At 44.2% G+C, this 16,670-nt stretch overlaps 2 protein-coding genes across 9 annotated transcripts in view; one reads left to right on the top strand and one right to left on the bottom strand.

The window, feature by feature from the left end:
• Positions 1-12,271, top strand: part of ofd1 (OFD1 centriole and centriolar satellite protein) — a 67,928-nt gene extending 55,657 nt beyond the window's left edge. For all 7 annotated transcript variants that reach the window (XM_067992691.1, XM_067992692.1, XM_067992696.1 and 4 more), the window contains 4 exons: positions 212-369; positions 1,537-1,701; positions 9,978-10,045; positions 11,500-12,271. In XM_067992691.1, coding sequence (XP_067848792.1) covers positions 212-369; positions 1,537-1,701; positions 9,978-10,045; positions 11,500-11,542 — 434 coding nt within the window. In that variant the 3' untranslated portion in view covers positions 11,543-12,271. The remainder of the gene's footprint in view (positions 1-211; positions 370-1,536; positions 1,702-9,977; positions 10,046-11,499) is intronic.
• Positions 12,272-12,327: 56 nt separating this feature from the next.
• gpm6bb (glycoprotein M6Bb) overlaps positions 12,328-16,670 on the bottom strand; it is a 157,864-nt gene continuing 153,521 nt past the window's right edge. For both annotated transcript variants that reach the window (XM_067992697.1, XM_067992699.1), the window contains one exon: positions 12,328-14,109. In XM_067992697.1, the coding sequence (XP_067848798.1) occupies positions 13,957-14,109 (153 nt within the window). In that variant the 3' untranslated portion in view covers positions 12,328-13,956. The remainder of the gene's footprint in view (positions 14,110-16,670) is intronic.

Here is a 16,670-nt window from a genome sequence, read left to right as displayed (position 1 = left end):
CGGGAAACCTGTACTTCCGGGTTTCCCATCAGGAATGGCCCTCTCTTTTCCCCCCCACCCCCCACCCCCCATAAAATCATGGCCATGGTTTCTTTCCCTGGAGTCCACCCCTCAGGTGTCCACCTATTCATTCCTTTGTTCCTTAGACTGAAAATGAGAATATAAATTGGTTCATTTGAGTTGCTTCTAATAAGGCTTTAATGGCATGCAGGTAAATTCAGAAGTCCAGAACAAGAGGAAAAAATCAGAGAAGAAGAAGACAAGGCATGGGAAGATCAGAGACGAAGGGATGAGGAGAAACGGTGTCTGGAAAGGCAGGAAGCAAGAGAAAGAGAACAGAGAGAACTGGAACGCCTGGAGCAGGAAAAGGTGGGAACTTTCTCCAGTATGTAAGGTTATATTTGCATTTTATAGCTGTCATTTTATCTTTTGTCGATTATTGTTTTTGTATATTATTGGGGGGGGGGGGTGCTGCTATTACTGGAAAGCATTCCAGAAGCAGCACCAGCGGAGCCAGTCTGACCTCTGTCTCAGACTCCGAAACCTGCTCCCACTTCCAACCCCGACAGATAAATAAAGACGTTGAAAGACAACTGCAAGAACTCAATGAGAAATTAAATGGCAACATTAACCCACTACATTTAACATGTATATGATCCTGCCGTTCATATCCCAAATTACCTGTGAGCAACGCTATGGGAGAATTTTCAAAATGTGTTGAAAAAGTACCACATAATAGACTATGACAAAGCTAATGGCTCAAGAAATTAAGGGGAGAGCAACCACATGGACACAGAGATGGTTGGACAGCAGAAAGTGAAAGATGGGGGTAAAAGAAAGTGGCTTGGATTGGCAGGATGTGGTGTGGTGTTTCACATGGGTCTCTTCTATTTACAATATACATAAATGAGCTGGACTTAGGAATTAGATATTTGCTTGAAAAGAAGGAATATTACAATATATGGGGCACAAGCAGAAGAGTGGGATTAAACTTGTTAGCCAGGAATTTTCCACCAGCCTAATCTTTATGCTGATGTTAGCTCATGGTTGCCACCAGCATTAAAATAAAACTGTTCATAAAATATAGCTAGTGGAGAAAAGCACCAGCACAGACTTGATGGGCTGAATGGTCTGTTTCTGAGCTGTAACATTCTATGATTCCATACTGTTCTGTAAACAGCCATTAGGAAAGATCCAAGAGTGGCCTCTGTATCTTCTCTCTCCACCTGAAACCTTTGTGGGCAACTACACGTGCAAGGCCACATCCCACTACTTTGGTCAAGCTGTGATTATTACCCTGTGCTACCAAATAATTTCAAATCACTGTTTGTGGTCTCTTGGTCAATTTGATTCAGCCATAAATAATATATTGTAAACTTCTCTTATCAGTGCTCATCACTTTTATTTCTATGTGATTCATCTTTCATCATCTTTGATATAATTATCAATATCTAAATGAGGCACCTTCTTCATACAAGTTCTACCTTTTAAGGAAACTTTTTATTCTGGACCAATATGATCTCAATAATGTTTTAGATGTTACACCAAATGAAGGAGGAGAAGCCAAAGACGGAGCCAAGTGGACAAAGCCCAGAGGAGCAGATTCCAAAAAGTGTTGAATTGCCAGCTTCGAGTACAGATCCACTGGAGAAATATATGAAAATAATTCAACAGCAGAAGGAAGAAGAACAGCAGGACAAGGTGATTGTGAATGTTAGATTTATTAAAGAGGAACGACCAGCCAATTTGTGAAGCTAGAGTGGGGTACAGGGAAGAGAGGCCTTCTTTCTTGAGCGGTGGATAGCTTTTAGATCTCTTCCATGTAGAATTCAATTTTTATTCCTTCTCCCAAACCACTATAATATTTCAGCTTGGTACCAGGATCTTTTAGCTGTTTATGGTATTCTGATGATGGAATTCATATTTTATTTATTGTAATTTTTTTTGGGTAGAAATCATGGGCTTCATTTTAGCACCCGCTATTGGGTGCGTTACTGGCAGGGAGTGGGGGGCACCGAAAATTGGGGAATCCCGGAGCGGGTCGGGAGCCCGGCTCCAACCCGCCCACTTCCGGGTTCCCCACAGACGTGCTGGCGTGCGCGCGCAGTCCCCGCATGTGGGACTCCCGCAGGCAATTAAAGCCAGCGGGGTGCCACTTAACAATATTTATCTAGCTATTTCAGGTCATTAACAGACCTGATTAAGGGATTATGTGAGGAGGGGTGGGATTTTAGAGACAACTGGGACTGTTTCCCATACTGGGGGAAACACTCCCAGTTGAAATGGACGGGTTGCAGCTGTCAGCCTGTGGCAGCTGCAAAGGTCCATTTGACAGGTGGGGGGACGGGGGGGACCCTCACTCATTGCAGGAGGCCACTCTGTCACTTGGGACAAAGTTTGGCCTCCACCACCCTCCTCCTGACAAGAAAATTCACCAACTTGCACACTTACCCCGGGGTCCAGAGACATGCAACTACCTTGCGGACCCCCTCAGATGTACATCTTTCGGATGGGGGCCGCCGTAGCTGCAGTCATGACCTCCTCGGAAGGCGAACAGCATCACCAGCCTCACCGGCCAGGCCGTCCACCTCTGACACGTGGAGCTCCACAACAGTGCTGTGACACATCCACCTGCACAGCAGGAGGGAGGGCAACCGCAGAGAGAGATGCGTCGCAGAGGGCACTACCCTCGCCACAGGGTCCACAGACCGAGGCTCAGCTTCCTGGACCTCTCTGAGCAGCAGTGCACACGGAGGCTCAGAGTCACTCGACATGTAGTCGTGGACATCTGCAGCCTCCTTCATGCCGAGCTGCTCCCGGCTGGCCCGAGCACCATCTTCTTACCTGTCGCTGTCCAAGTCACCACTGCCCTCAACAACTTCTCCGCCGCATCCTTCCAGGGTGCCACCGGGGACGTCGCCGACGTCTCTCAGTCGTCTGCACAAAAGAGCCCTGCAAATACACCTACACCCACTCTGCAGTGACATAATGGGTGTCATCGGTTGTGGGTCTTCATTGTGATCCTCAGGAAAGGGCATTATTGCACAAACCAGACAAGATTCGCAAAGACGTGGCAGTAGTGGTGCCAATATAATATGTGATGTGAGTTGGTCAGAAAGTAAATATAAGTAAAAACCATGACAAACCCTCAAACACCCTTATGCATCCCCTTCATGCTCACGACACGTTTGCCTTACGCTTCCTACTGCACATATGTGATGCATGCCCTGTGGCTGCAGCACAGGTAGTGGCAGATTGAGTGAGGCTGACTGTGAAAGAGATGCATGAGAGGGTAAGTATGAGATAGAGCCATGAGATTGTATGAGGATTGGGTTGAGTGGTGGTGGCGGGATGAGTACTGGCGAGGTGAGTAAGTGCAGGTAAGATGAGGATGAGGTATGAGGGGTGATGTGACAGAGTAGTGTTGGCAGTGCAGAAGGAGGTGTGGGGTGGGAGCAGTGATGTGGCAGACGGAGTGTAGGGGAATGAGTAAGTGTACTCACTTTGGCTGACCTACCTAGGTCATCGCAGCGCCTCCTGCACTGTATGCAGGTGCGCGATATGTTGGTGGTGCAGGTGACCTCCTCTGCCACCTCGAGCCAGGCCTTCCTGGTGGCAGAGGCAGGCCGCTTCCTCCCGCCCGCCAGGGGGATGATCTCTGTCCTCCCCCTCCTCCTCACCCCATCTAATGATACCTGAAGCGAGGCATCATTAAACTGGGAGCAGCCTTCCCCCTGGGCTGCTCCATGCTGTAATTATTTCTATTTGTTGCAGCATCTGTCAGTGTAGGACTGCCCCTTTAAATAGAGCTCCTCCAGCTGACAGACCTTACTGCACATGCGCAGTCCGCCCGATGCGCAGATCAGCAGTTGTGATCCCGGAAGACCAGGTAAGTGGATCCAATTAGGCTGCGATCACGTGGGGGGCAGACTGATTTCGACGGACGCGTTACCCATGCGCCCAATAGCCCCCCCGTCGCGAACCCGCAGCCCTGGTAACAAATCAGAAAAGTAACAATGCAAATAACAAAATCTTGTGATTCAATCAGACAATTTTCTGAATTTATCTGCAAAAACTTTGAAAGTATTTTATTGAAATATTGTATTTAATATTTCAAATTGTTTCTGTTGTCATATAACATTCTTTGCCACTAAATCCAGGTTATTCAAAAACAGAAAACTTTAAAAATTGAGTAGATTTTCCTGCAGTTTTTTGTAGGCAAGTTCAGAAATTGTCTTCATTGAATCATATCTATGTAGTTGTATTAGTGCTACAGTCAGTGTTTGAAAGAAAGTTGGAGGCATAAAAGCTTAATGGGGGAGAACTTCGGCAGAAACCTCGAAGATCAGCATTAACAGCTGTTTTTAGTCTTTTACACTGTTTCTCAGGGGGTTTTGCCACTCATCTGACTGACAGTTCCCCGCAGAAATTCCAGGTGCATGTTTTTCTTGTCACATCGATGATTGATGGTGACGTACTTTTTAATAAGATTATGTGCTAATTGCTCAGTTTCAATTCATAAGTGCTCCCTACATCATCCTGGCAAACTCTGGAGGCACTTGTAATTTGCACAGTATGCCCTAGTACACAGAACAGCCTTTCACAAAGTTGTCAATAGTTTTAAATGTGAGTTAAGATGATGAGTTGAAAGCAGTGAACTGCTATTTTTCCTCTGTTGTCTGTTATAAATTATTTCAAAAACTTGCATTTATATAGCACCATAGATAAATAGCCTAAAGCCCTTCACAGAGGATTGAGGAAAACATGGACACTGAGCCAAAGAAGGGAAGATCAAGATGGGTGAGCAGAAGCTTGGTCAAAGAGGTGGGTTTTAAGAAGAGAAGGACATGGAGAGGCAGAAGGGTTTTAGGAAGGGAATTCCAGAGCTCAGGGCTTAGGTTGCTTAAGCCATGGCCAACAGTGCTGGAGCAAAGGGAATGGGGGGAGGCATGCACCAGAGGCCAGAGTCAGAGGAACAGAATTCGGAGGTGGGGGGGGAGGGAGGGTTATAAAGCTGGAGGAAATTACAGAGGTGGAGAGGGTGAAGCCATAGATTTAAACATAACGGGGTCGATTTTAGGATGGTGCGTTGGGGGCAGGGGGGCTCGTAAAATCGGGGAATCCTGGAGCGGGTCCGGAGCCCGGCTCCAACCCGCCCACTTCCGGGTTCCCCAGTGACGCGTTGGGGGTGTGCGCGCAGCTCCTGCATGCAGGACTCCCACCGGCAATTTAAATACTTACTTATCTAGTTGAGGTACTTGACAGACCTCGTTAACAGATTTTGGCAGGGGTGCAATTTTCATGGATCCTCAGTGTGTTTCCCGTGCTGTGAGAAACACTCCCTGTTGGAGTAGACGTGTTTCAGTCAGCAGCCAGTGGGAGATGCAAAGGATTTTTTGACAGTTGGGGGGAATACCTCATTTATTGCAGCAGGGCACTCCGTCACTTCAGACAAAGTTTTGGCTGCAACACCTTTGTCTTTCCACTCAAAATTATTAATTTATACCCTAAACTCTGCTGTGCAAACACATTTACCTTTGCGGACCCCCTCAAACTCACACCGTCAGGATGGGGGGCGCCATGGCTGCATTCATCACTTCATCTGAGGACGAGCAACATCACCAGCCTCGCCAGGCACGCCATCCACCTCTGCCACGTGGAGCTCCACAACACAGTGCTGCGCCACAGGCACCTGCACAAAATAGTCGTGCAACTACACATACACCCACTGTAGGGTGACCCAATGGGTGGCATCAAGTGTGGGTGTTCATGGAGAACCTCATGAAAGGGACTTATTACACAAGCCAGTCAAGAATGGCCAAGACGTGGCAGTAGTGGTGACAATATAATATTTAATATGAGTTGAACCAAAATCAAATATAAATTAAAAAAAAAACATGACAAACCATCAGACACCCTTGTGCATCCCCTTTGTGCTCACAAAACCTTTGCCTCACGCTTCCTACTACTCATACGTGATGCATCCCCAGTGGCTGCAGCAGAGGTAGTGGCAGGTTGGGTGAGGGTGACTGTGAAAGAGATGCATCAGAGGGTGAGTATGAAACAGAACAATGAGATTGTATGAGGATTAGGTTGAGTGGTAGCGGTGGGATGAGTACTGGGAAGGTGAGGAAGTGCAGGTAAGTTGAGGATGAGGTTTGAGTGGGTGTGAGGAGTGATGCGATGGAGTAGTGTTGACAGTGCAGAAGGAGTTGTGGGGTGGGGGCGGTGATGTCGAAAACGGAGTGTAGGAGAATAAGTGTGCTCACTTTGGCTGACTTAGTTAGGTCACTGAAGCGCTTCCTGCACTGTATCCAGGTGCGGGATATGTTGCTGGTGCTGCTGACCTCCTCTGCCACCTCGAGCCAGGCCTTCTTGGTGGCAGAGGCAGGTCATTTCCTCCCACCCGCCGGGTAGAAGATCTCTCTCCTCCTCCTCATCCCATCCAGTAAGACCTGGAGTGAGGCGTCATTAAACCTGGGAGCAGCCTTTCCCCTGGGCTGCTCCATGCTGTAATTTTGGCTGTTTGCTGCAGGAGCAGCATTGGAGGACTGCCCCTTCATATAGGGCTCTTCCAGCTAACAGCCTGCGATGCAGGTGCGCAGTCCGCCTGCTGCGCAGGTTTCCAACCTGGAAGCCAAGGTAAGTGGCTTCAATTTACTTGCGATCGCGTGGGGAACCCACCGATTTCACTGGGCGGGTTACCTACGCGCCCAGTCGATCCCCCCCTCCCCCCCCCCCCCCCCCCCGCTGCCAACCCGCCTCCCTGGTAATATCGGGGCCAACAAGTTTGAGGCAATAGAGTACTATGAGCCTAGATAGCTCAGCAAGGACAGGGGTAATGAGCAAGTGAGACTTGGTGCTGGATAGAATATGGGCAGCAGGATTTTGGTTGTGGTGAAGTTTATGGAGAGTGGAGGATGGGAGACTTACTGGGAGAACATTGGAGTAATTTAGTCTGGAGGTGACAGTGGCATGGATGAGGGTTTCAGTGGCATGGATGAGGGTTTCAGTAGCAGGTGAGGTACAGACTGAAGTGAACCACTTTACAGATTTAGAAGTAGGTCATGTTTCAAATGGGGAAGACATGGGGCTCTATTTTAGCACCCGCTATCGGGTGCGTTCCTGGCGGGGGGGGCTCCGAAAATCGGGGAATCTCAGAGCGGGTCAGGAGCCCGGCTCCAACCTGCCCACTTCCGGGTTCCCCACATACGCGCCGACGTGCGCGCGCAGCCCCCGCATGTGGGATTCCTGCAGGCAATTAAAGCCAGCGGGGTGCCACTTGAGAGTATTTACCTAGCTATTTCAGGTTATTAACAGACCTGATTAAGGGAATATGTCAGGAGGGGTGGGATTTTAGAAACAACTGGGACTGTTTCCCATACTGGGGGAAACACTCCCAGTTGAAATGGACGGGTTGCAGCTATCAGCCTGTGGCAGCTGCAAAGGTCCATTTGACAGGTCGGGGGGGAGACCCTCACTCATTGCAAGAGGCCACTCTGTCACTTGGGACAAACTTTGGCTTCCACCACCCTCCTCCTGACAATCAAATTCACCAACTTGCACACTTACCCCGGGGTCCAGACACATGTACCTACCTTGCGGACCCCCTCAGATGTACATCTTCCAGATGAGGGCTGCCGTAACTGCAGTCATGACCTCCTCGGAGGGCGAACAGCATCACCAGCCTCGCCGGCCAAGCCGTCCACCTCTAACACGTGGAGCTCCACAACACAGTGCTGTGACACATCCATCTGCACAGCAGGAGGGAGGGCAACCACAGAGAGAGATGCGTCGCAGGGGGCACTACCCTCGCCACAGGGTCCACAGACCGAGGCTCAGCTTCCTGGACCTCTCTGAGCAACAGTGCACACGGAGGCTCAGAGTCACTCGACATGTAGTCGTGGACATCTGCAGCCTCCTTCATGCCGAGCTGCTCCCGGCTGGCCCGAACACCATCTTCTTACCTGTCGCTGTCAACGTCACCACTGCCCTCAACAACTTCTCCGCATCCTTCCAGGGTGCAACCGGGGACATCGCCGACGTCTCTGTCGTCTGCACAAAAGAGCCCTGCAAATACACCTACACCCACTCTGCAGTGACACAATGGATGGCATCAGTTGTGGGTCTTCATTGTGATCCTCAGGAAAGGGCATTATTGCACAAACCAGACAAGATTCGCAAAGACGTGGCAGTAGTGGTGCCAATATAATATGTGATGTGAGTTGGTCAGAAATTAAATAGCAGTAAAAACCATGACAAACCCTCAAACACCCTTGTGCATCCCCTTCATGCTCACAGCACGTTTGCCTTATGCTTCCTACTGCACATTATGTGATGCATGCTCTGTGGCTGCAGCACAGGTAGTGGCAGGTTGAGTGAGGCTGACCGTGAAAGAGATGCATCAGAGGGTGAGTATGAGATAGAGCCATGAGATTGTATGAGAATTAGGTTGAGTGGTAGTGGCGGGATGAGTACTGGCGAGGTGAGTAAGTGCAGGTAAGATGAGGATGAGGTTTGAGTGCGTGTGAGGGGTGATGTGACAGACATTGGCAGTGCAGAAGGAGATGTGGGGTGGGGGCGGTGATGTGGCAGACGGAATGCAGGGGAATGAGTAAGTGTACTCACTTTGGCTGACCTACTTAGGGCATTGCAGCGCCTCCTGCACTGTATGCAGGTGGGCGAAATGTTGGTGGTGCAGGTGACCTCTTCTGCCACCTCGAGCCAGGCCTTCCTGGTGGTAGAGGCAGGCCGCTTCCTCCCGCCTGCCGGGGGGAAGATCTCTGTCCTCCCCCTCCTCCTCACCCCATCTAATGATACCTGGAGTGAGGCATCATTAAACTGGGAGCAGCCTTCCCCCTGGGCTGCTCCATGCTGTAATTTTTTCTATTTGTTGCAGCATCTGTCAGTGGAGGACTGCCCCTTTAAATAGAGCTCCTCCAGCTGACAGACCTTACTGCGCATGCGCAGTCCGCCCAACGCGCAGATCAGCAGTGGGGAACCCGGAAGACCAGGTAAGTGGATCCAATTAGGCTGCGATCGCGCGCGGGGCAGACTGATTTCGCCGGGCGCGTTACCCACACACCCAATAGCCCCCCCCCGCCGCGAACCCGCAGCCCTGGCAATATCGAGCCCATGGGGTCAGAAGCTCAGCTCCGTATCAATAAGCTTTCAAAAAGGAAAGTGGCAGTTTAAAGCAGCACCTAGATTGCCAGTGTTACAGATTTTCAACTTGCTGAATTCCTTGATAGAGTGTGTATATCACAAAGACTGCTTACTTTCACCTCCGTAACATCATCCGCCCCGAAACCTATCTCAGCCCATTTGCTGCTGAAATCCACGCCTTAAAACTCGACTATTCCAATGTTCTCCTGGCCTGCCCCCCATTCTCCACCCTCCATAAACTTCAACTCACCCAAAACTCCACTGCCCATATCCTTTCCCACACCAAGTCGTGCATACCCATCACCCTTGTCCTCACTGACCTATATTGATTTCCAGTCCATTGCCTCAAATTTTAAATACTTTTCCTCATGTTTAAATCTCTTCAAGGCCTTGCCCCTCCCTATTCCTAACCTCCTCATACCCTACAACGGCCCCCAAACTCGCTGTTTCTCTGACTCTGACCTCTTGCGCATTACTAACCTCCCTTCGCCCCACCATTCGTGGCCATGCTTTCAGGGCCCCACAATCTGCAATTCCCTCCCTAAACCACTCTACCTCTGTCTCCTTCTTTAAGGCTCTCAGTAAAACCCACCTCTTTGACCAAGCTCTTGGTCACCCCTCCTAATATCTCTTTCTTTGTCTCGCTGTCCATTTTTTGTCTGATTGCACCTCTGTGAAGCATCTTGGGGGGGTTTTCTATGTTAAAGGTGCTATGTAAATGCAAGTTGTTGAGGTGCAGAAATTTTTTTTTGTACTGTGACAGTTCTATAATCCAATAAAATGCAATAATTATGCAACAATATTCTTTTCAGAGCTCTAAAAAGGAAGTAGCAGAAGAGTGTTCTTTACTCCAAACACTGTCTGATGGAAAAGCTGGCAGGTAAGGGCAAATCCAAACTTCAAAGTTATACTTTACATGCTGTTTTTTAAGATACACCACAGGAAAAAAAGAACAAATAATTTACCATATTAATAATGGCAAAACCAAAATTGAGAGACTCATTTGTTTGCCAAATAGAGCATGTTGACTAAGTTTAAACACACCTTTTTTCAAAATATTGCTGCCAACATAAAGGTTGACAAGCATCATGATGGAATTTGCAGTGGCAAATTATTGTGCCATAACTAGGTGACGTGTGCACTTAAACTTGGTTAATGCCTGGTGAAGTTAATTATTAGAGTGATAAATGAATGCTCATCGACGAGCAGGAGAGACAGAGCTACAACATGCACCCCGAGCCCACTTAGACCTAAATCTCCAGCATGCCCAGCACCTATTGCTGTTGCTGAATGAACTTCATCTTTCCCTTTTCTTTTGGAAGTGACGAAGTGATTGTGGCAATTTGTACTATAACTTTCTAGTTATTTATGTTCAGAGCCATATTTAAGACATAACTCTGAGCGTTCAAGGCACCTCCTGTTGGTGAAACTACCCTATTTATGGGACCAACAAGGTGAAAATGTTATTCAAAAATATTTCCTACCCTTTCCATGCTTCTTTCAATTCCTTATAGAACCATGTAAAGTAGAACCACATCCAGTTAAGTCCCAATTATCCCATCACCAGGAAACAAGTGGGAGGTATGTTGGCTGGAGGAAGCCAATTTTTTTGTGCACATCAGTGAGGGCTGTCAGCACTGTCCAACTGAAAAGGCTTCACATGAAGATCTTTGAAGTTAACCAAATGTTTTTTTTTGAAAATGTCTATTTAGCTTTTTGTTATTGAGATGTTGAACTTCTCAACAGAAATACACCTGTTAAAATCATAATTACATTATATGTGCATGGCAATAGCTCTGTGGCACCTACAGAATTTACCAGCACACAAAAGGTACCAAATTTATTCATTTTAGCTTCCTCTCCCCACCCCCCAATAAACGTAGTGATTATACAAGGACTTTACATCATGTCGATGGCGAGGGATAGGGATTGTATTGATTCAACAATGATGTGGAGATTCAACAACACCTTGTTGTCTTTTGGTGAATTTTCTAGTTTTCTTCCTTTCCTCTTTTCTCTCTGTTTCACACAGAATTCCTAAGCCAGAGGGCAAGTATGAAACTTTGTCCCAAACCTTCATTGATTTCATGCGGTTATGATCATAATGACCACTAGACATGGGAGCAGTCTGGGATGAGACATGCTCGCATTTTATCTGCTTTCCTGTGACAAAGAGCCAGGCCTCTGCTGAGATCAGAAACTCAGGCTGTCAGCATATGGCATGTTGTATTTGAGCACCACCAGGATAACTGTGTTAATGAGGACTGTGGCTGCAGTGAATAACATTGGCAGCCTGGCTGTTGATTGCTTACAGTGACATTTTTTCTTTTACAGTCCTGCAGCTTCACAGGAAGAGGCCGATGATATTTTCTGGTGAAATCAGCACCAACAGCAGCTTTTTGACACAGACCCATCACAGAATGTATTCCATTGTACACTTAATATTTATATAATTTCAATAAAACAATTTTTAAAAAAAGTTGCACCTAAATACACAAATATTGTTTTTTTTAAAAATAATTAAAAATTGAGTTTTTAAAAATATTTTCCTAGTTAGTGAAAATAATGTGATTATATTGATACCATTAGAACATTAGAAATAGGAGCAGGAGTAGGCCATATGGCCCCTCGAGCCTGCTCCACCATTCAATAAGATCATGGCTGATCTTTGACCTTAATTCCACTTTCCTGCCTGATCCGCATATCCCTTGATTGTAGTGCAAAAACTCTTTAAAACAGAGAGGCAAGAATGACAAATAGTTTCTTTAAATTTACGCTTATGTGGATTACAAAGTCATCGCCTTTCATGAGTGATACAAGCCTATCCCTTTAGATCTGAATCTTCAACCATTTCCTAGTATATCAAGAACTATGTCTTCAGAGTGATGTTTATATTTATATTAACTTGCTGTGTGTCAGTGATTCTGAAGAGGACAGCAGGAACATAAAAAGATAGGACAAGAAAGGGCTATCTAAAAATGGCACATAAAACAGAATGAAAAGGAAAGTGACATAAACACAAATTTCACAACCATGAGGAAGGAGAGAAATAAAAAATACTGGAGATAACAAAATAAAGAACAATAAAGAAACTCATGTGACTTCATCCCAGAGTGTTGATTTATATCTTCAGCGGTGGTGATGCATGTACATAATGTAAAATTCTAGCTGCAATGATTTATTAACCATTTAAAGAGAACTACAGGAAGCTGCTGGCACTTACAGTAGAAAATAGTAACAGTTTACTTATCGGATTATAAAAGTGGTAAGTTACAGAAAATGATTCTAAACCGTACAATTTCATTGCGGAAAATGTTCTGCTCCAGCAACAAAACGAACCAGGGTAACGTTCTGTTATATTAGCAAAATCTAATTTTTAGATCAAAGAAAGCATTCAAGACAAATACCCACATGCTTTGTTCGCCCAATACATTTAACTGTATTGCCTTAGAAACAAAGAATTTAACATGCTAGAAATGTACAATGAGAATACTTTAAACATCTTAACACTCTATAAGGAATAGCTTTTATTCAATTGTTAATGAATTAGCACATAACTACTAAAAATGAAAAGTGAATGTCCATAGAAAACTGATGGAAACATAAACTTTACTAATCTTTCTTCTCGTTGGTAATGTGAAGTGGTTTATATTGCAAGGTTAATGTTACAGTTTGGTTTGAAATGCTGTATACTAAAAATGTTTTAATTATAAAACAGAAAATAAGAAGAAAGGAGTTATGTGAAATCCAATCAGAATGGCTATTACTGGAATTCGTCACAGGTAGCTGTCCAGGTTAACAATGTGCAAGGATATTACTGCAGCACTTTTTTTCTAACAATTAAACTGTGTTAGATACTAGAATTTAAAAAAAACACAAAAACATAATCTACAGGCATTAACGTTGCATATCTTAGTTTAATGAGTATGTTTAGTAAAGGGTGATTGTGGCACCTAGAAATCAGCAATTCTGTTCTGTCTTTGAAACATACTGCAGCTGAATAAAAGATAATCTCCTCCAGAACTGTTAAAATAAGGTTTACTTGATTCGATTGTTCACTTCTGCCTATCAAGAGTGAGCTACAACTACGTAATGAGTGGTGTTGGTTAACTTAAACTATAATGAGTATTCTAAAATTAAACTGCATGTAATTAATATAAAAGAATGGTTAACATATTAGATTATATTTACTATTTGCATATTAGCAACACTGAAAATACTCATTTCAGGTATGGTATATAAAAAAGCAGGTATGATTAAACTATCTAGAATATTTTAGACTTGCTAATAATGAAATTACAAAATAAAGAAGGCCATGGTCTACGGTAATAAATCAGCATATTACTGTATATGGAAAATGCAAGGGGTCCATTGTAAGACAGGTGGGAAGTAGCTGCTTGGACTCTAAAAGTTGGCTTCCTTCTGTTTCTGTTAACTTACTTAGTGTTTTTTTCCCTGCTGTTGACCTGGTTTATTATGCAGTTATGCAGGAAATTTAGTCCATAAATGAAAAAAAAGATTTGGGCCAAAAGACTATTAGAATGCTGTGGTTTTTTCCAATTACAATTTAAGGTGGAAAAATACTGTTAAACTGAGCACTCTTTCCCAGAGTCTTATTATGAACTGAGAAATGATCTGTAATACAGGAATTAATACAAACTGCTCACTGAAGATGTTCAGTTTTGTACTTAACACTTGCACATCTGCACTGCACAGCAGTCTATAGATTTGTCACAGCTGTTAGGTTTTCTGTTGAATGGCTCTGTTGGTAAATGTTGGACTGTACTGTTCTTATGTGTAAGAATTCAGTCGTTCTTTTGATCGGGAGGCATGGATATCGTGGAGTTCCTGCTCTTCCTTCGTTTTGAGATCTTGGTATATTTGCATTTTGCATGCGTCCTTCAAGTACGCCCAGTTTGAAGACAAAATCATGAGGAAATGGATCTGCAAGAGAAGGGTGAGGAGGATGGCTAGTGAGCATGTCAAGATGCATAGCATGCTGCTAGTCAGATTACTCCGAGCTCTGTTAATTAAGACAAGGTTATAATAAAGGGTAACACTAAGGATTGAGTCATTCTAGATATTAAAACAACCCAGATGTTATTTGGAGTCACACAAAGACACAGTTGTGAACACAATGAAAACATTGATATGAAAGCTAATTCATGAAGCACTGTCTTGAAAACTAATTCATGGAAAAGTGTCCATGTCCTCTACGTACTGAAAACTTTTGAAAATCATGAGCCTTTGGTCAAAGCTAGCAACCACATCTTCTAAAACTACATTCAGCATTATCTTTAATTTTTATTGCAGATATAATTTTCCTGGTATGTGTATGCAACAGCATAAACCTCTTGGAAGGTTTAAGTTGCTGTTTTCATGAATGTGAGTCCTAGTTATTGTAGGGTATCATTTATCAAAAATGTAGATACAAAAGTGCCTGAATGCAAAATAAAATGTATATACGTGCAGACTAGACAGTGCTGCATTTTGCTTTCATTTGAAAATTTATAGATAACAGAAGTGCTACAGGGAGGATGAGTTTGAATCTGGGTCAGTGACTGCAAGCTGGAGCCCAATAGTTGTGTTGCAGCATTATTATAGTTACAAAAATTATCCCAGCTAATTAAGCCTTGGCAAGAATGTCTATGCCTCAGTCTCTTAAAATACCCCTAAAGGAAAATTAACCAAGTAAATTGGCTTAAAGAAAATAATCACCGCTGGATAGCTAGAAAACAGAAGTATTCATTTAACCAGATTTTCATTACATTCTAGAAACATAGGAACAGGAGTAGGCCATTCAGCCCCTCATGCCTGCTCCGCCATTTGATAAGATCATGGCTGATCTGTGATCTAACTCCATATACCTTTGGCCCATATCCCTTAGTACCTTTGGTTGCCAAAAAGCTATCTATCTCACATTTAAATTTAGCAACTGAGTTAGTATCAATTGCCATTTGCAGAAGAGAGTTCCAAACTTCTACCACCCTTTGTGTGTAGAAATGTTTTCTAATCTCACTTCTGAAAGGTCTGGCTCTAATTTTTAGACTGTGCCCCCTACTCCTAAAATCCCCAACCAGCAGAAATAGTTTCTCTCTATCCACCCTATCTGTTCCCCTTAATATCTTATAAACTTCGATCAGATCATCCCTTAACCTTCGAAACTCTAGGGAATACAACCCCAATTTGTGTAATCTCTCCTCGTAACTTAAACCTTGAAGTCCGGGTATCATTCTAGTAAACCTATGCTGCACTCCCTCCAAGGCCAATATGTCCTTCCGAAGGTGCGGTCCCCAGAACTGCTCACAGTACTCCAGGTGCGGTCTAACCAGGGTTTTGTATAGCTGCAGCATAACTTCTGCCCCCTTGTACTCTAGTCCTCTAGATATAAAGGCCAGCATTCCATTAGCCTTATTGATTATTTTCTGCTCCTGTTCATGACACTTCAATGATCTATGTACCTGAACCCCTAAGTCACTTTGGACATCCACTGTTTTTAACTTTTTACCATTTAGAAAGCATCCTGTTCTATCCTTTTTTGATCCAAAGTGGATGACCTCACATTTGTCTACATTGAATTCCATTTGCCACCGTTTTGCCCATTCACCTAATCTACCAATAACTCTTTGTAATTTTATGTTTTCATCTACACTGCTTACAATGCCACCAATCTTTGTGTCATCGGCAAACTTAGATATGAGACTTTCCATGCCTTCATCTAAGTCGTTAATAAATATTGTGAATAATTGAGGCCCCAAGACAGATCCCTGCGGGACTCCACTAGTCACATCCTGCCAATGTGAGTATCTTCCCATTATCCCTACTCTCTGTCGCCTTTCGCTTAGCCAATTTCTTAACCAAGTCCGTACTTTTCCCTCGATTCCATGGGCTTTTATCTTGGATAACAGTTCTTTTTCTATTAAATTTGAATTACATTTTCCCTTCTAATTATTATTCATGGTTGAGGTTAGTATGTTAAATTCCTATTAAGTTTTCAAAATATCTTTTCCCACTCCAAACACCTCTACAAAAATGCGTAGCCTTATAAAGTAAAACTGAAGAAATGAGCAAAACTACATATTGTTTTGATATTTATTTCATTGATCAAAAACATAAAAATAAATGAAAGGATGACTTCAGGTTGTGAAAAGGAGTGTGGCTTTGCCACTCTGCTGGGCAGTCTGGGAAGACTGTCAAGAAGCACATTTACAATAGTCATGGAGAAATCAATAGCCCAGACTCTCTCTGCTCTTAATTGTAATAGGGAACAATCACTTTAAAATTGTATTCCTGTTTATATATTTCACTTTTTGTGCAGTACTCAAAGAGTTCGTAGTTAGGATGGGACAATAGCCTCTTAATTTCAGTGCATGCAGGTCTCACAGTCCACATGTACATAACACTTTTAAAAGAACAAGCTATTTTAAATAGGGTCTATGCCAGAAAGCTGTGAATTATGAAAATAAAACATTCACTGATACCAGTTCACTTCATCACAACTGGTT

Source organism: Heptranchias perlo, chromosome 11 (genome assembly GCF_035084215.1).
Source record: "Heptranchias perlo isolate sHepPer1 chromosome 11, sHepPer1.hap1, whole genome shotgun sequence".
Classification (NCBI taxonomy): Eukaryota; Metazoa; Chordata; class Chondrichthyes; order Hexanchiformes; family Hexanchidae; genus Heptranchias; species Heptranchias perlo.
This window is presented reverse-complemented; position numbering and strand designations above follow the sequence as displayed.